Raw genomic sequence first — 19,566 nt, 5'->3', positions numbered from 1 at the left:
CACTACTTTGTAGAAACCTTGCTTTAATGTCGGTATTGTCCTTTTTTAAATCTTATATGACTGTAACTGCTTCACACAGAAGAAGAAAATCTAATTCTTTCATACTTAAACATTAACCATATTTTGCTGGAAGTAATTCAAGCTGCTCAGAAGCTTGCCAAGTTTGGTTGATAAAGCATTTTCTGAAAAATGCTACATGGTTTAATTCAGATGTTCCACCTTCTTCACAAATTGTCTGATGTCTTGAGCCAAGAGCTCTGGTTCCTCAAAGGCAGCAAAGTGCCCTCCCCGGGGCATGTAGGTATAGGTGACAATGTTCTTAAATTTCTTCTTTGCCCAAGAGCGTGGGCAATGAAGAAGTTCATTTGGGAAGGCAGCAATGCCAGTTGGAACATAAATGGCAATCCTGTGGTAGAAAAAAGAACATAGCTAAGAGTCCATTCATTAACAGATGCTATTTTTTCTTAGTCACATTGGTGTCAGTATAGGTCCAAGATGATTGGGAGAATCTAACTATTTTCATATATAGCCAAATTATTAATTTTTTTATCCTATTTTAAATTAACAATCTGCTCAATAGTAGCCTTTGTTTTTTAGAAATTTAGACTTAACATTTACTTCCTATAGAATTAAACTCTAGGCATTCATCACCACAGGTTTCATGTGGGCAAAGGAATTTTGATTATGGCCTTCACATCTAAAACCAGCAAATTTCAGATTTACATCTAATTTAGTTTCAAAATCAGAACACTTTCTTCCTTCTTACTTGGCATCAGGAGTAGTATTTGGATCCTTGGAGAGATTCTCTTTATAAAAACGCATTGAAGGCACAATGGAGGAAGTCACCCAATAAATCATTATATTTGTCAGAAGTTCATCCAGAGTGTATTTTCTAGAAGGGGCATCACATTTTATTAGTAGAGCTTAAATGCATGTTAGTGTAGGTCACAAGTTTAGAGCAAAGAGTAAATAATTGACCAGCAACTATTGGCTGATGCTAAGAGATTTCACAGGATTAAATACTTAGGATTAAATACTTGCAACTCATCTGATATAACTTGCAACTGTTCATATTTCAGCAATATTCTCTAAATCATTCTAACCCAGCAGTCATATATTTGCAATTTTTCTTTCTTTTAACATAGTTGTTATAGATATCTTACCTTTCCAAATTCCCATCTTCCATGTTGAGGAATGATTTATCTGTCCATGTGGAAAATTTCTCTAGGATGTATGCAGCAAGACCTACAGGGGAGTCATTCAGGCCACACCCTAAGTGAGAAAAGTAGCATGTTTACTTTCACATTACTTGCTTGCGTTGGCGCTAGAAACTCTACTGTACTAAGAAGATTTGTGAGCAAGAATTAGATTTTAACCAATTCTCATTTTGACATCACTATGGTACCTTTATTCTTTTTATAAGTATGAAACTAACTTGACTGAAAATACTATCTTCGCCAGTATTAGAAATATTGAGTGTTGGGTTGCTGCTAAATACTGCATGCTGATTCTCAAAGCATCCACACACACTTTTTTCCTATGGAAGTAGATATTTGAATAGCATCTTCTGTGGTTTAGTTATAGGTCTGAAATTGCTTTTGACTTCCACTGTCTGGAGGTAACATGAACATACACAATGCAATCTGTAATGCTGTCGACACTACTAACATCGGATATTCTTGCTTTGACAACAGATGGAAATGTAGCATTTTACTCTTTTGCTTTTAGAGTTAGTTGATGCTGGGAGGGGGAATGTGGACGAGAGTCCAGTTAGTCATAACAATAATAATCCAACCTTGGGAATCCAAGGTTATTGCGCCCAGAGTTGATAAAGATTTGGCGGGGTGGAGAGCTGGGGAGAAAGTGCGCTTCAAGCTAATTGGGGAATGTGATTTATGACTGTTAATTGGAGGAGGGAATTGTGCTTTGTTACTTTGTGCTCAGGGGAGGGGAATTCAGTTTTTGGCTTTAACTATGTAGTACCGATACTTTGTTTCTCAAATAAAAGATTATTTAAGATAAATAATACCTCGAAGTTGTTTTGAAGAATTTCATCTGTCAGAACCATGACATTAAGCCAAAAACTATAATTTTTACCTAACTATCTTGGGGTCTCAAGTCCCAGTCCCTATCCCTAGAATTGAGGGATAGGCTGACAAAGATTCAGGGAAGATTTCAACATGGAGAAAGAAAGAACGCCTGAAACCAGCACCCCAGTGGTGGCTGCTATCCCAGAGGGGGGGAGTGCAAGCCAGTGCGCCGGTGGAGAAGGAACTTTTTTGCCCAAGCTGCGAGGGCAGCTGATTTGGTCATTGGAATGGACCTTACCCAATAGAGACTCCAGAAACCTCGAGACGGCCTTGCCACAATCAAGTGCTTCAAAGGCGGACGAGGTTGAGCTGCAAAGAGGGGATTCCCACACATTGCGTTCCCCAGATCTCTGAAGAACCACAAAATCAACTACCGCTGAAGACTCGGGTGAGTGGAAGTAACTGTCTGGAGCCCGTATCAATCAATGGAGAAGTTGGTGGAAAAATTTGAGGAGCTAGAGATGAAAAGTGGAGAACAGCTTTCCTGTTCCCCATATGCGCGCGATCACAATGATCGGAGAGGCGGCCACCAGCTCTGCCAAGGGGAATCCCCAGTCCCACCTGTGCAGATCAGGCAGCCTCCCTGTCCTCGAAGCCACCTACCATGGCCTCCAGCCACGCGGGGAGAGACAGCTCCTGTCGTCACCCCTCCAAAAGCCCAGATCGTTACTGACGAGATAAGAGCCCGAGCCGTCAACGGATCGACACGCTTAGTGGCCACCCAGCCTAAGACTCATACAGCAGTGGGGGATATCACAGCCTCCACAGGTGGGAGGCCAGCAATTGCTGGCAGTGCAGCAGCCAATCTAAGGGTGGCCGTAGCCACTGGGTGTGCAGGAGCCTTGCAACAACCAGGGGTGATGCAGCCACCAGGGGGTCAGCAACCTCTGGGACTACAGCAGTAGCAGTGGGGCTGGCCACTGCCTCCAAATGTGCAGCAACCGCTAAGGCCCGCAACCGAGGGGGTTCCAACAACAACCAGCCCTGGGACCACAGGGGGGCCTACAGCAACTGGGGATACCATAACCTCCTGCAGGCCAGCAGCAGTGGGGATGGCAGCAGCCCCTGCCCATGCAGCAACCACTGGGAGGCCCACAACAACTGGGGGTGCCATTACAGCAGCCACTGAGACTGGTGGGGGTCGTACAGCAACTGGGGATGCCACAGCCGCCAGCAATGCAGCAACAGCTGTGGGCGGTGGCAACAGCCCCTGGGTGTGCAACTGCTGAGAGGCTTGCAGCAACTGGGGATGCATCAGCCTCCATGGAGCCAGCAACAGTTGGGGGTGCAACATCCACAGTGGGGAGGCCAGCAACCATTGATGGCACCACCTCTTAGAGCAACCTTCGATAGAGACCCGGAGAAGCCGATCTTCTTTCTCAACCAGGTCCACTCTCACTTGAACCGCTGTGCCTATTTCTATCCGAATCTAGCTGCTGTGGTCAACATGGTTGCGTCCAGCTTGGAAGGAGAAGCATCTGAATGGCTGAAAAATTTATATAACGAACAAGCATCCAAGTTGGAGGACCCCCCCATCTGTTCCTCCTAGGACTGAAAGCAAGGTTTGAGGACCCATCCATTGCCCTCAAAACGGAGGAACAAGTCCACAAAATAAAATAAGCTGGCAGGCCTGCACTGGAATACGTATGAGAGTTTCGCAAATAGCTGGCCGAATAGAGAGGTGGCCCGAACAATCCCTAGTCCATCACTTCAAGGAGGGACTAGATGACCACATCTCCCAGGCCTGTATCTATCGAGCAGCCCCTGATCAGCTGCAAGAATGGTACTAGGCAGCAGTAAGACTAGATGTTCAACTCGCCCGCTATAAGAAGCCACACTCACAAGAAGCCGAGTCGAGGCCAAATCAACCCAAACGACAGCCAACCCTCCGAAAGCCTCCAGATATTCCCTACCCAGTCATGTCTGACTCTTCATGCCCATCTCTATATCCTAGCCATAGGAGCTATTACTGTCCAAATATACTTCTGTGGTCATGTGGCTGGCATGACTATGTGTTGAGGTGCATGAAAAGCCATTACCTTACTACCGAAGTGGTATTTATTTATATATTTACATTTTCATGCTTTCAAAGTGCTGGGTTGGCAGGAACAGTAGCTCACCCTATCACATGGTACTTGGGTCTCAAACTGCCAATCTTCCGGTTGACAAGCCTAATGTCTTAACCACTAGGTAATTCCGGCCTCTTAAAATTCTATTGGAAATATAAAAATGAATGTGTCTTGATTTTTTTTACTTTTTGAAAAAATATTTTATGTTCCAAAATTTGTGGGTAGAACAACATGACTCTGAAACTTGTTGATTCATTGTTTCAGTTGGTGCTGCTTGTCTTCCTTAAAATGTTTTGTACATTAACTTCAGATTTGTTTTAGTTTATGTATGAGTTTTTGATCTTTCATAAAGAATTGCGTTTACTAACCTGCTGTATCTGGTTTGGTGGCCTGGAGATGCATATACCCAGATTCACGCAATAAATGATATATATGCTTAAAAAAAGGGAACATGCGCCGTGCATCTTCTCTGGTTAGGCCCACCAGCCATGGTACATAGGCTCCCAGTAGTAAGCTTACCATGGCTCCCAAACCATATTTTGATATAAAGATCATATTGACATGAAGTCCTTTTACAGATCTGAAATCAAGGAAAAGAAGGTCATCCTAAATATGTTTACTCAGTGGTAAATGAGATATATTAGTAAGAGTATACCTTGTTTCTCCAAAAATAAAACCCGGTCTTTTGGTTTTTTTTGCCTCCAAAAGAGGCACAAGATCTTATTTTCATCAGGGGCCTGTGTCTTTTCCACTCACCTCTGGCACTGACAGCCCCACTCAGCTGGCCCACTTCTTCTGTGGCCAAAAGAGCAGCTTCATTCTGCAGCTGAGAATGGAGTTTCGACCTTCATGTTACAGTCAAAAGCCTTTCCAGAAGGCCACTGCAGAGGAGAACCAAGCTACAGATTCAATCCATAGCTCAGTTCTTGGCTTCAGACGCCTTGCAGAACCAAGCTATGGATTGAGTCCATAGCTCGGTTCTCTGCTGCAGTGGCCTTCCAGAAAGGCCTGTGACTGTGAAATGCAGGCCTGGGGACAATGCAGTAGAAGTGGGCTGGCAAGGAGAGGCCTGGATGCAAGGTAAGTGTGTGTGGGGCACACGGGGCATCTCCACCCTCCCACCCCTGCCCTAGCTTGATTTTTAAGTGTGCACTTCCACCCCAAAACTAGGGCTTATTTTCAGGATAGGTCTTTCGAGGAAACACGGTATGTAGCACATTTAAAACAAAATCGGGAAGAATGTTAAGATGTTTGAGAACACTGATACAGGTAGTCCTCGACTTACAACAGTTACAACAGCACTGAAAAAAGTGATCTATGACCATTTTTCATACTTATGATCACTGTAGCATTTCCATGGTCACGTGATTTGCATTTGGATGCTTGACAACCGACTCACATTTATAATAGTTGCAGTGTCCCAGCATCATGTGATCTACTTTTGTGACCTTTTGACAAGCAAAGTCAATGGGAAAACGAGATTTACTTAACAACTGTGTTACTAATTTAACAATGGCCGTAATTCACTTAACTGAAGTAGCAAGAAAAGTCGTAAAATGGGGCAAAACTCATTTAACAAATTTCTCACTTAACAACATATATATTTTGGCTCAATTGTGGTTGTAAGTTGAGGACTACCTGTATTGACAAAGGATGTAAAAGGCAACTAAAATTATTGTTTTATTGTAACATCTGACATTTTTCAGTTGCTTCCTCTTAGTTAAACAATCTAGAAATTCTTCATGAGGAAAAAAAATGTTCTTCATGGGACTAGAATCCACAATCCACTTTTTAAAATTATTTGTTCTGATAATTTTAACAGAATATTTTTATAATATATGTTATCTTTCCAGGAATAGATTAAAGAGTCATGATATGGAAGAACAATTAGTACAGCTATATAATAATGATTGCAACTTTAATTTGCACAAGAAGGATTTTTAAATTAGAGCTCCTACTTTTCAGCAGCCTAACTAAACTAGATGATGAAAAATTGATAGTTATCTAATCTGGATAACATGGATATGATCACATTCCAGTTCCTGTCATGTACATTATGTAAAAACATATACAGATTCCAACCACTTACTTTGGCAGCATCTGTGCCATGTTCATGGTGATTTTGGAGCCCCAGTCTCCACCTTGCAAGTAATATTCCTCGAAACCCAGTCTCTGCATCAGCTTGTGAAAAATCCGAGCAGCAGCTAATGAGTTAAAACCTGTTAGTTGGGATAAACGCGATATTAAAAATGTGTTTGTCTTGAACTTAACATATAATCAGAAGAAGCCAAAGAGAATAAAATTCAGATCTGACATCAGAAAAGTCAATATTCAATAAGCATATGGGAAGCATTTCAAATTCACAGGATTCCTGAACACAGAAACTACTAAAAATGATTTTATTATGACATAGCTGAACCTCAGTGCACGGCTCAGTTTAATCTGTGGCATTAACATCGTTCTGCCACCTACCAGTAGTAGTCGTGTGACATGGATTTAGCAACCCCAGACACAAACTAGTACCGGTAGTTTGCCAATAGTCTGTGCCTTTTGCATTTCATTTCTGTTTTACCTCATTTTGATAATCTCTTCTCTTTCTTATACCTGAAAAAATAGTCTATCCAAACCAAGGCCACAATAAATCCACTAACTCTTAAAATGACATAAGACTGTATTGAAATACAGTTTGTATAGCCATAGAGTACCCAACATGTTAGAATAGAATAGAGCTGGAAGGGATTTTGGAGGTCCTCTAGTTCAGCCCCCTGCTTAAGCAGGACAACCTATACCATTTCAGACAAATGACTGTCTAGTAGTCTCTTCTTAAAAACCTCCAGTGATGGAACGCCCACAATTTCTGAAGGCAAGCTGTTCCACTGGTTAATTGTCCTCGCTGTTAGGAAGTTTCTCCCTAATTCCAGGTTGCTTCTCTCTTTGATCAGTTTCCAACCATTGTTTCTTGTCCTGCCCTCTGGTGCTTTGGAGAATAGTTTGATGCCCTCTTCTTAGTGGCAGCCCCTCAAAAACTGGAATACTGCTATCATGTCCCCCGTTTCTTCTTTTTAGACTAGCCAAATCCAAATCCTGCAGCCATTCTTCATATGTTTTAGTCTCCAGGCCTTTGATCATCTTAGTTAGTCTTCTCTGATTTTTTCCAAACTCTCAACATCTTTTTTTTTTTTATTGAAAATTTTTAAAATTTTTACAAATAAGGAAAAGAAAAGATAAAAAACAAAAAACAACCTTACCCAACCACCCCAACCCTCCCACTCCATCCCCCCAACCTTCCCAGAGCTGAATATAGGCTTAATTAAAATTTCTAAAAATCTTAAAAAGAGATTAAAAAAATATAAACCATAAATATATCTAAATACATTACATAAGCTTATAAGATAATTAACAATAATATATATGTAAAAAAAGCATAAATATTAAAAAAGAAAAATGCTTAAAAAGAAAAAGAATAAAAGAAAAAAAGAAGAAAAGATGTATATATAAGAAAAAAAAGAAGTAAAATAAGATAAAATAAAAATAAGAAATATAAGGAAAGAGAAGAAAAAAAAATACAATCTATAAAATATTAAGATTTATATATAAGTTATTGAAAAACTAAGTAATATTTTTTTATATCCAACTTATGTTGTATAAAATCTATCCATTTTTCCCATACCGCAAAAAACTTCTCTTGCGATTGATCCTTTAAAAAAGCCGAAATCTTTGCCATTTCCGCCAAATAAGAAACTTTAAAAAACCATTCTTGCAAGGTAGGCAAAGATTCCTTCTTCCAGTATTGCCCTACTAACAACCTTGCGGCTGTGATTAAATTTAACATCAGTATAACCTCCTTAGCATCACAATCAGTAACGATACCCAACAAAAACAATTGTGGGGTAAATTTTACCCTCCTTCTAAAAATTCTTTGAATATTCCACCATATCTTAATCCAAAAAGCTTTTATATTTTTACACGACCACCAAATATGATAATAAGTAGCATCCAAACAACCACATCTCCAACATTTAGGCTGTAAGTCAGGATACATACGAGACATTTTTTGTGGATCAAGGTGCCATCTATAAAACATTTTGTAAAAATTCTCCCTTAAGTTCTGGGCTTGTGTAAATTTAACATTCCTCACCCAGATGGTTTCCCAGGTATCTAGTAGAACTGGTTCACCAAAATTTTGTGCCCATTTAATCATACATTCTTTAATTAGTTCTGGTTCTGAATCCAGTTCTACTAGCACCCCATAGATTCTCTTAATATGAGTTCGCCTTTGGTCTTTTACTTGTTTAAAAAGATTTTCATCTTCTCTAAGCAAACCCATATTACAATCTATCTTCCATCTATCCACTATTTGTCTATACTGAAACCATGAATATGTAATATTTTCATGTGCTAAATCTTCCAAAGATTTTAACTGCCAATTTTTACCATCCCATCTGAGTAATTGTGCATAAGAAACACTATCCATCTTAACTCCTCTCCTTATCCCCTCTATCGCATGCCAAGGTATAGCCCATAATGGTATTTTAAAATCACTTTTATAATATTTCCTCCAAACCCGAAGTAAAGAAATCCTTATAATATGAGATTTAAAAACCCGGTCAACTTTTTTATTAAAAATTAAATAGGCATGCCATCCAAAAAGTAAATCCCAACCCTCCAAGTGGAGTATTTCTACATTTGTTAAATTAACCCAGTCACTAAGTAATGTTAAAGCCACAGCATCATAATACAATTTCAAATTCGGTACCTTGAGTCCACCTCTCTCACGAATATCTTGCATAATTTTAAGCTTTACTCTTGGTTTTTTCCCTGCCCAAATAAATTTATTGATACCTTTCTGCCATTCATTTAAGTTAACCTCATTCTTTAAGATAGGTATCATTTGAAATAAAAAGAGAAACTTTGGCAGGACATTCATTTTAATCACCGCAATTCTTCCCATAAGGGATAATTGCAACTTCTCCCAATTTTTCAAATCTCTTTGTACCCTGACCCACAACCTTTCATAATTATTTTTATACAATTTTACATTAGAAACAGATAAAGTGACCCCCAAATATTTTATCTTATCAACAACTTCAAAGTCTGTCAAGTTAACCAGAGTCTGCTTATCCAAATTAGTCATATTTTTGGGTAATATTTTAGTCTTATTATTATTAATTTTAAATCCCGAAACCCGTCCATATTGGTAAATCAATTGTAACAACTCTACTACAGAATAGGTAGGTTGAGACAAGGTAACCACCAAGTCATCTGCAAAAGCTCTTAGTTTATATTCTTTTTTATTAACTTCTATTCCTTTTATTTCCTGGGATTCTCGAATTTTAATCAGCAGAATTTCCAAAGTTAAAACAAACAGTAGTGATGACAATGGACATCCCTGTCTTGTCCCTTTTTCTATTGTGAAAACTTCTGACAAACCCCCGTTGACTATAAGTTGTGCCGTTTGTTTTTGATATATAGCACCAAGAGCTTGTAAAATTTTTTCTCCAAAATTCATGTCCTCAATTAATCTTAACATAAACTGCCAATTCAATTGGTCAAAAGCTTTTTCAGCATCTAAAAATATCAGTCCTGCAGAAACTTGGTTATTCTTATCTAAATATTCTAGTAAATTAATAATTTGTCTAACGTTATTCTTCATATACCTACCAATTATAAAATCCGTTTGGTCCTTATGTATAAGCTGGTGCAAAACCCTCATGAGCCTATTGGCTAAGATTTTTGCAAAAATCTTATAATCTACATTTAAAAGAGATATAGGTCTATAATTCTTTGGTAAAGTAAGATCTTGATCTTCTTTTGGAATTAAAGATATAAAGGCTCTGCCCCATGACGGAGGAGTCTCTAAACCCTGTAATATATTATTAAAAAGCTCACATAAGGTTGAATCATCTCTTCTAGCAAAGTTTTATAATAAATAGATGTCAGGCCATCTGTACCCGGTGCTTTACCTAATTTTAATTCCTTAATCACTGTCACAATTTCCTCACTAGTAATTAAACCATTAATTTCTTGTTTCTGATCTTCTGTTAATTTGGGGAAGTTGGCTTCACTTAAATAATTATTTATATCTAAAGTTTGTACGTTAGTACTCTTATATAGTTTTTGATAATAATCTAAAAAAGATTTCTTAATCAACTCCTTCTGATACACCAATTTACCATTATAATTTATTTTGTCTATAATTCTCTGTCTCTGTTTCTTTCTCAATTGGTAAGCCAACCATCTCCCTGGTTTGTTGGCATTACAAAATGTATTTTGTTTCATATACAATAAGTTAGTTGCGGTTTGATCAGCCATCAACATATTAAATTGTGTTTTGAGCAATTTTATAGATTCTTTAACCTTTTCATCTGTGGGATTTAGAATCAGAGATTTTTCTTTTAGTTTAATCTCATCTTCCTTACGTTTCTGAATCTGCTTTTGTCTCTGTGCACTATTCATTAGTATCAAAATCCCACGCATAAAGGCTTTACCTGCATCCCATACCATTGACATTGAAGTTCCTTTATGCATATTTAAAACAAAATAGTCCTTTAGATGTTCCTTTAATTTTTGAGTATTCTTTTCTTGTCTAAATAAATTCTCATTCACCCTCCACGATCTCCTCTCCTCTTTTTCATCAACCAACTCCATCCAAACTGGACTGTGATCCATCAACGTCCTAGGAAAAATTTTTACATTTACCCTAAAATATAAATCAGTTGTAATAAAAAAAGTCAATTCTTGAAAAGGATTGATGTCTATCTGAAAAGAAAGTAAAGTCTCTCTCCTCCTGGTTATGTTCACGCCAGTAGTCTCGCAGCTCCCAGTCCTCTTTCAAGTCAAAAAAAGCTTTGGGTAGTTTAGCCTGTTTAAAAAAAGTGGAAGATCCTTTTTTATCTCTTTGTATATCTAACACACCATTCCAGTCTCCCATTAATATCACAGATCTATAATCCAACAAAGTTAGTTTCTGATGCAACAATCTATAAAATTGTTCCTGTTGTTGGTTTGGTGCATACAGTCCCACTATAAGTATTTTCTTACCATATAAACCAACTTCAATCATAACATATCTCCCTTGAGGATCAGATTCTACCAAGCAGGCTGATAAGTTTTGCTTAACATAAATGACTACACCCCCTTTTTTCCCAGGAGCAGAAGATACAAAATGAGATCCCAAACGAGAATTGACTAAATATTTTTGATCTTTAAGTAAAATATGTGTTTCTTGCAAACAAATAATATCATTATTATGTTGCTTTAAGTAGTGAAAGATTTTCTTTCTCTTTTGCGGGGAATTGAGGCCGTTAGCATTCCAAGTCAGGAGCTTTACCATCTCCCTTAACCAGAAGCCTGGAGAAGACTGCCTGAAGGTCTGCCATTGAAGAATGTGTTGCAGAACTCTTGGGTCTTGCTCCTCCCACCGGCAACGAAGCACTTTCTTGGAGAGATTCTTTAACTTCTTTCTTTTGTTGTTCCTTTTCCTTGCGTCTATGTGCTGCACGGGTCATTCTTTGCTCTTTGATCTCTGTTTGTCACAACCATTCCGTCTATAACTTTCCAGCAACCATCACACCTAATCCTTCAGACTGCTGTTCCGCCTCTTTAGCATGCAGAACTTTCTGCATCATGGATGACGATGAGCCTGCTCCCAGGACCGAAGTATAAAACTCCTTTGCTTTAGTGACTGTGTTAAGTCTATAAAGCGTCCCCGCATGGCTCAAAACAATACCCATCGGAATCTCCCATCTGAATGGCATCATTCTTGTTTTAAGTTCATTAGCTAAAAAAGCAAAGTCTTTTCTATTTCTTAAAATTTTAGATGGGATCTCCTTTAAAATGATAACATCTTGAGCAGCAATCTGGAACCTCTTATTATAAAAAGCTTGTATGATTTCATTGCGCAGAGATCTCTTTGCAAAATAAATCACCACATCTCTTGGTAAGTTCTTCTGTTTTGCGACCCAGGAGTTAACTCTGTAAATTTTTTCCATTTCTCTACGTAATCCATCTTTCTCCCTATTCAAAACGACGGCAAGGTCATTAACCACAATCTCTATCAAATCTTGATTCATATCCTCTTTCAAACCCCTGATTCTTAGGGCATATTCCATTTCCCTGTACTGAGACATAGCAATATCATCTTGTGATATTTCCATCTTTTTTTCCATACCTTCAAATTTATCTTCCAGGATATCAACTTTGTCTGCGACCTCTTCCACTCTAAAATCAAGCTTCTCAACCACAGAGGCCAATCCTGATAGAGCCATAACTATATCTTGCCTCAAAATAGTGTTATTCTGCTCTAAAAGGTTCTTCATTTCTCCTCTAATTTGAGTTTTGTTCTGATCTAAAAGCTCCTTCATTTCCCCTCTAATTTCAGATTTGTTCTGATCTAGAAGCTCCTTCATTTCCTCTCTGATTTGGGATACAGCATTTCCCATTATATCTTTCATATCTTGTACAGATAATACTGGCAAAGGAGGAGAAGATGGTGGTGTAGCTTTAGGTTGTTGTACTGGTAAGATTGCAGGAGAAGAAGCCACCTTAGGAACTGTAGGAACTGCTTGCCTCTTTGAAGCCATTTTTTAAAAAGGTCTTGTTCCCTCTTTCTTCCTTCTTAAAAACTTTAAAACTTTAAAACCACAAAACCACTTTCAGAAAAAGGTTTAGAAAGTTTAAAAGAGAAAGAACTATATAGTCCATTACATTCCGTTGAACTCGCTTCTTTCCGGAAAAAAAAAAGCACTTTCAAATCGCCATTTTACTTTCACTCTCCAGACCAACAAAGAACAAAAGAAAAAGAAATCAACATAGACTAAAAAGCAAATGAAACTCAATAAGTAAAATCCTTTATCCGGCTCTGTCCGCTTTAAAAATCACTCACCCGATCATTTTAGGCGCGGAGATGGTAGCGGCGTTTCACTTTGTTTCCGAAGAAACAAAAACAGCTGGGAGGCGGAGGCAACACGAACTCTGAGGGAGCTCTCTTTTCACCCCCCAAAAAGAAAAGTCCTGGGGGGTTTAAGAGGCTCTACCTCTATTCGTGTACTTCTCTACCCCCTCCCTTTGCCCGGGAGGGGGATTTCGAGCCGCGGGACAGCTGGTATCCGCTGTACTCCGCGGTTCTGACACCGTCCCAGGAGGACGGCTTCTCAACATCTTTTTTTGTGATATGGTGACCAAAATTGTTGCAGTATTTCAGGCGTGGTCTTATTAAGGTTTTTTAAAACGGTACTAATATGTCGCATGATCTGGATTCTATGCTTCTGTTTATACAATCCAGGATTATATTGGCTTTTTTGGCTGCTGCTGGTCACTGCTGGCTCATAGTCAAGTGATTGTCAACTAGGACTCCAAGGTCTCTCAGCCAGGTCTTGCCCAATCTGTATTTGTACCTTTGATTTTTCCTGCCTAAATGTAAAACTTTGCTTTTCTCCACATTGAAACTCATTTTGTTGGATAGGGCCCATTGTTCAAGTCTGTCAAGATCTTTTTGGATCCCGAGCTTATCTTCTGGGGTGTTGGCTATTCCTGCCAGTTTATTGTCATCTGCAAATTTGATGTATTCCCCTTCTATTCCCTCGTCTAAGTCATTTATGAAAATATTAAAGAGTACTGGGCCGAAGATGGAGCCTTATGTTACCCCACTGTTTACTTTTCTCCATGTGGATGTAGTTCCATTGAGGACTACTCGTTGAGTACGGTTTGCCAGCCATCAACAGATCCAGCTGATGGTGTTGTTGTCTTTCCTACCTTTTTTTAGCTTACTAAGGTTGTAGTCTACTTTGTCAAATGCCTTACTAAAATCTAAGTATACTATGTCCACAGCGTTTCTTTGGTCTACTGATTTAGTCACTTTATCAAAGAGTGAAATAAGATTGGTTTGGCATGATCTGTTTTTGACAAACCCATGCTGGCTACTGATTATAACTTTATTTGCTTAATATTATTCCATGTTCCTCTATAAAGAAAAAAATATCACTATTATTTAATTATAATAAATTAAAACTGTTTGCTAGGAAAATAACTTACCCTGATGGTGGGGAGGCTCAGAAAAGCCATAGCCCGGGATGGATGGACAAATGATCTCAAAGACTACATCTTCACTGTTTGAAACACGACTGGATGGATTAATAAGCAAAGGAATGATCTTGTAAAATTCATAAAAGGAGCCAGGCCAGCCATGCACCATCAGCAAAGGTCTGACAATTTGGTCTTCTGAGATATGAGATGGTTTCACATGAATGAAATGAACTTCTATCCCTGTTGGAAATTCAATACAATTAACAGTGAGTGCTAAATGAGAGGCAGTTTGGTGCAGTGGTGAAAGAAACTGGGAGACCATGAGTTCTAGTCCTGCCTTAGGCACAAAGCCAGGTGGGTATCCTTAGGCCAGTCACTATCTCTCAGCCTAGGAAGAAAGAAATGGCAAACCACTTCTGAAAAATCTTGGCAAGAAAAATGCAGGGACCTTTTCCAAGCAGTCTCTAAGAATTGGACATGACTGAATGGAACAACAACACCCCATCCCCCACCCCTGCTACTGTATAACAGAGGAAGTTTAATGTGAAATTCAAAAACAGGCAGAACCAGAGATATTTGTTCCATTATAGGAGAGCTATATATAAAGTTCAGTGGGAAAGAATTTACCTTCAATAGTAGTTTTATAATGTGGGTACTGGTTAAGGATTTTAACTTGTTTCTGCCAGTCAAACTGATTTCTCCAATAGGAGACCACTTTCTGCAAATAGTTTGAGTTGAAACCATAATGAAAGGCAGCTCCCTCTAGTGGTGGTGTATAGCGAGTCTGGTCAAGCCTTCGGTACAAATCCTAGAAAGAGAGACAGAGAGAATTTCTTATGGAGATGAAACTATATTAGATATTTTAAAAGCATGTTGTTGCTGGAGAAGGCAGCCTAAAAAGACAGCTATTTGTATTTTACTTGAACTCATGCAGTTCTGGACAGAACTGTAGTTGCATGATATTCTACATAGTAGCTAGTGGGATGCATAAGTATGCATACATTATACAATCTATAATGAACTTCTGACATATTTGACATGCCAAATTTAACACAGTTATTATATAGTGTGAGGTAAATGATGTACAATAATATATAAGGGCAGACACAAGGAATGTTCATAGTTAAGTTGCAGTCTACCATTATGGGACTGAAGCCCTGTCTTTATTTTTTCCCCAGCAAATAAAGGGAGTTGGGAGGGTCAATTCTGCACTTGCAGCCCCCATCTTGACTCCTCTAATCTTCCATGTGGATCACTCTGGCAGTGTAGTTAATTTTCAAAGTCTCTTAAGTTCGCTCATGTTCCTTCATACCTGGATTTCTTTCTCAGAGGTTTTCACTTGGAATGGTCTAATCATTTGATTTTCTTGACTTCTTGATGGTTTTTCACCTAAACCCCACCATCCATCTCCTATTTCTAGGGTCTTCATCCTGCGCCTCGTCAAGAGCCAGTAAATCAGGAGGCTTCCACCTCCTATAACACAAGATGCTGTGATCACATTTTGCTGAGATGTGTCAAAAGACCTACAAAATAATCAAAATAATGTGAGGTAGAAGCTGAAAGGAACTCTGATGAAAGAAGAAAAATGACATTTGCAGCCAGCCCCTGCAGATAAAACGATGAGCTTGTGAAAAAAGATTTCCCCAGAATTTAAAATATAAATGAGTTTCAAGATAACAGATCATTGAGATAGCATAGATTATATCTGGACAGGGGTGTCAGAGAATGGATCAAAAGAGGCAGGATGATAGCCACAATCATGAGATCAAAGCTCTATACTTTTTATATATCTTGCATTGAACACGTTAGCAAAGGGATGGGACTTCAGTCTTGTGGCCACTGTGTTTTTAACCCTTCCTTAAAGACATCGCTGCATCTTCATACAATTCTGCCACCCTTTCATGCTGATGCTTGCTACACAACAGAAATGGCGAACCCAGTTTCCATCAGTAAGGTAAGCAGTGGCACCTGAAATAAAAATTGGGGAGCAGAGAACATACAATGGGTAAAGTGTATACGTCTTGTTTGTTTTTTTCATGGACAGGCAAGTTTGTCCCTGATTTATTTATCAACTTCCCTAGAAAAACAAAAAACAACTGGTTGTCTAGAAGCCTACAGATTCAATGACTGAAGAGCTTGACCATACTGAGTCTCAGCTCAAGCCACAGAAATATATCAGTATTTCTCAAACGTTGATGACTTGTCGATATGTGGACTGACACCCTTCAACAGATATTAATTTTTATCTGGGTGGAACTTCAAACTGTATTGGGTGTGGAAGCTAGCTGAGTAAAAAGACTTGAAAACTTGTAGCGATTTGCAATACTGTAGTTAGGTTATTAAAGATATCGGCTTTCAAGCTTTGGATTTTTCACCCCTCATGAAACATAGCTACTATGGCTTTTTCAAATATTTAGTAATAAAGGGTGAAGACTATCAGTGGAAAAAAATCATGTAAATTTCCAAAAACAACAGCACAATCCTTTATAGAGAATGAGCAATAGCTACACATTGGGTGTGGTGTGGGGAGAAGATTATCTACCTGAAAAAGAACCTTAACTAAATGAATGATCTATTAAAGCCAAATAAACAGTGCACATTTCATTTTTGAAAACCTTACTCCAGTGTCTTCTTCAAGGTCTCTTCAAACAACTATTAACTTGGCACATGATTTTGGGTTATATATTTACTTTTTTTGCAATAGAAAAAGCCTGAAACTGCCCTTTGCCCTGGGATTGGTGGCATATGAAGAAAAAAACAGAGAAATTATTTTAGTTTCCATCCAAGCAGAGACATAATAATAGCATATCATCTATATAGTGTTTAAGAATTTAAAATGCTTCTCCTTCTCATTTTTAAACTTCATTCTAAGGTGCTACTATTATTCCCAAATGTTAATTGAATACAGGAAAGACAGTGACTTATGTAAGATCATTTAGTGATTTATTTAACATTATTTAGTGCTTTCCTGGCACAGAGAAGGAAACTTCTATTTTCTGTAATGTAGCTGGAAATATTTCATGTAGGTTCAACAGGTTCGGGAGCCTCCTAATCTCTGGAGAGAGATTGTTACCACAGGGGTTATAGCAGAAAAGCCACCACTGCTAGCCAGCTAACATTTCTTGGTTGTTGGAACCCAGAGTATACCCAACCTGCCAAACTGGATTGTATAGATAAAAACAATTTGGAGAAAACAATCCCTCAGGTAACTGAGTCCCAAAGCCACAAAGGGTTTTGAAAGTGACAAACAACCCCTTGAATTGCACCGGAAAACACACTATTAACCGATGCAACTCACGTAGCAGTTGTGTCAAACATCCCACACCTTTTACTACCTAGACAACTGCACTGTGCACCACTTGAAACTTCAAGAGCAATCTCATGTAAAGCATGTTGCTGTGGATTATATAAAAGAATATCTCCAAAGAATTTAGCTGTTCAGAGTCCTTATGTGGTTAATTCAGCACCAAGGAATTTTAGGAATGTTAATTCGAAACAGACTTCAAGTTCACTTCCTCAATATTTTGCAAAGGGAAAACTACAGTATGGTTCTTCCATTTTATCCTCAGGACAAAATGTACTTTCTTTCGTTCCATGCATATATGTATGTTTCCTTATGTCAAGAGGATTTCTCCACCATTTTTTTCTATGCATATTTACATAAGAGGCAAGAATTAAAATATACATCTACAGCCTGAGGATGCAAGCACTGCAACTTCCTTGCTCCATAATAAAATCTTATCGCTTTTATAGCACCCATTTCTGTCCACAACAGCTAGGAGTGGCTGCCTTGATATTGAAGGTCTGCCCTCCCCTCCAGCAGCAGTATGATCGGTGCTTCTTCACCACCCAACTGGCTTCTTTGGTACAAATCCAGACAAATGTAAACTGCCTGTCACTCAAATGCTGCCTTCTCCCTAGTTTGCTTGCTGCTTTTTACACTCACCGGACAGTCTGCAGAAACTCCTGCCACATGTCTGCAACTAAGAAGAGCCACGGATAAATTCAATTTAGCTTGTGCTGGATTGAAATAATTCTGGATACTTCCTGTTTCAACTGACCTTTGGTATGTGAGCTGAAGGATATAGACTATGAAGTTAACATAGTCTTTTAGTGCCACCTACCGTCTAAAACCTGTTTCCATGGTTGCTTGTGAAGACACATATCTTGGATCCTATGATTGATTACTCATTTATTTTTCAAAGAACTTGGGCTGTATTTCTCAAAGCAACCACAAAAACAGGACGTTGGATTAGATTTAAGGCAACTTAGGTTCAAGTTTACCCTCAACTATGGAAATTCATTGAATAGCTTTGGGCAGATCACCATCATTCAACTTACCCTAGCCAATATTTTGTTTTGGGAAAAAATGAAGGAAGAAGTCTTGATGAATGCCATTCATTTTGTTTTTTCTGGAGTAAAAGCAATATATAAATTTAGCAAATAGATCAATTATCCTTCTCATTCTTCGCTTTTGTACACCACCCAGAGTTGTGTGGTGGTTTTTTTTTTTTTTTTTTTGAGACTGTTGGGGGCAATAAGCTGACTCTGTAACCCCTTAGAAAGGACTGTGAAATGGTATATAAGTCTAAGTGCTATTGCTATTGCTGCATGACGGGGTGAGCTCTTGTTACTTTCCTCAGCTCCTGCCCACGTAGCAGTTTGAAAGCACGTAATGGCGAGTAGATAAATACCACTTGGGTGGGAAGGTAGCAGCGTTCTGTGAGCTTCGGTTTGTATAGTCATGCTGGCCTCATGGCCACAGAAGTGTTTTCGGATAACACTGGCTCCCTTGGCTAAGAAACAAAGATGAGCACCATCCCTTAGAGCAGTGGTTCTCAACCTTCCTAATGTCGCGTTCCTCATGTTGTGGTGACCCCCAATCCCCCATCCAGCTGGCCGGGGGGTATCAAAAACTTGATCAAAAAAAAGGAAAAAATGGGAAAGTATAGGTAGTCCTTGACTTAGAACAACCTAGCTTAGTGACTGTTAGAAGTTACAACAGCACTGAAAAAGCGAATTATGATCATTTTTCACACTTATGATTGTTGCAGCATCCCCAGGGTCATGTGATTTACATTCGGATGCTTGACAATTGATTCATACTTATAATATTCACAGTGTCCCAGGGTCACGTGATCAATGGCCGGGGGCGTGGCCAGCTGATCACTCAGATTGCAGAGTGCCTGTGGGGGGGAATCTGTGGGTCTCTGGAATGGGACTGGGGTGCCTTCCTTCCCTCCCCTTGTCCCTTCCTTCCTTCTTTTCTTCCTTTCCTTCACGTCCTTCTTAGTCTCTTCCTCCTTCCCTCCCTCTCTCCCCTTGTCCCTTCCTTCCTTCCCTCTTTGTCCCTTCCTTCCCTCCCTTCCATTGTTCCTTCCTTC

General features: G+C 39.0%; 1 protein-coding gene across 1 annotated transcript; it reads right to left on the bottom strand.

Annotated features, from left to right (window-relative positions):
* Positions 1-6: 6 nt before the first annotated feature.
* On the bottom strand, positions 7-18,276 carry LOC120307716 (epoxide hydrolase 1-like). The gene is made up of 9 exons (XM_039342754.1): positions 18,129-18,276; positions 15,495-15,705; positions 14,810-14,990; positions 14,192-14,422; positions 6,249-6,378; positions 4,528-4,739; positions 1,164-1,272; positions 767-892; positions 7-406 (listed from the first exon to the last, which is right to left on the bottom strand). Exons 1-9 carry the CDS (start codon positions 18,155-18,157, stop codon positions 202-204), a joined length of 1,434 nt encoding a protein of 477 aa, XP_039198688.1. The 5' UTR covers positions 18,158-18,276; the 3' UTR covers positions 7-201.
* Between the last annotated feature and the right edge of the window lie 1,290 nt (positions 18,277-19,566).

Source organism: Crotalus tigris, unplaced genomic scaffold, assembly GCF_016545835.1.
Source record: "Crotalus tigris isolate CLP2741 ecotype Arizona unplaced genomic scaffold, ASM1654583v1 scf7180000017812.1200847, whole genome shotgun sequence".
Taxonomy (NCBI): Eukaryota; Metazoa; Chordata; class Lepidosauria; order Squamata; family Viperidae; genus Crotalus; species Crotalus tigris.
The sequence above is the reverse complement of the archived record's forward strand: the minus strand, read 5'-3'. Positions and strand labels throughout refer to the sequence as shown.

What these genes read in the sequence shown, in the direction of transcription:
- LOC120307716 (XM_039342754.1), bottom strand. Translation starts at nt 18,157, where the DNA reads ATGTGGCAGGAGTTTCTGCAGACTGTCCG. An exon ending in CACCAAACCAGATACAGCAG is followed by an intron (nt 1,273 to 4,527) that starts GTTAGTAAACGC and finishes TTTCTCACTTAG; the next exon opens with GGTGTGGCCTGAATGACTCC. An exon ending in AATACTACTCCTGATGCCAA is followed by an intron (nt 407 to 766) that starts GTAAGAAGGAAG and finishes TTTCTACCACAG; the next exon opens with GATTGCCATTTATGTTCCAA.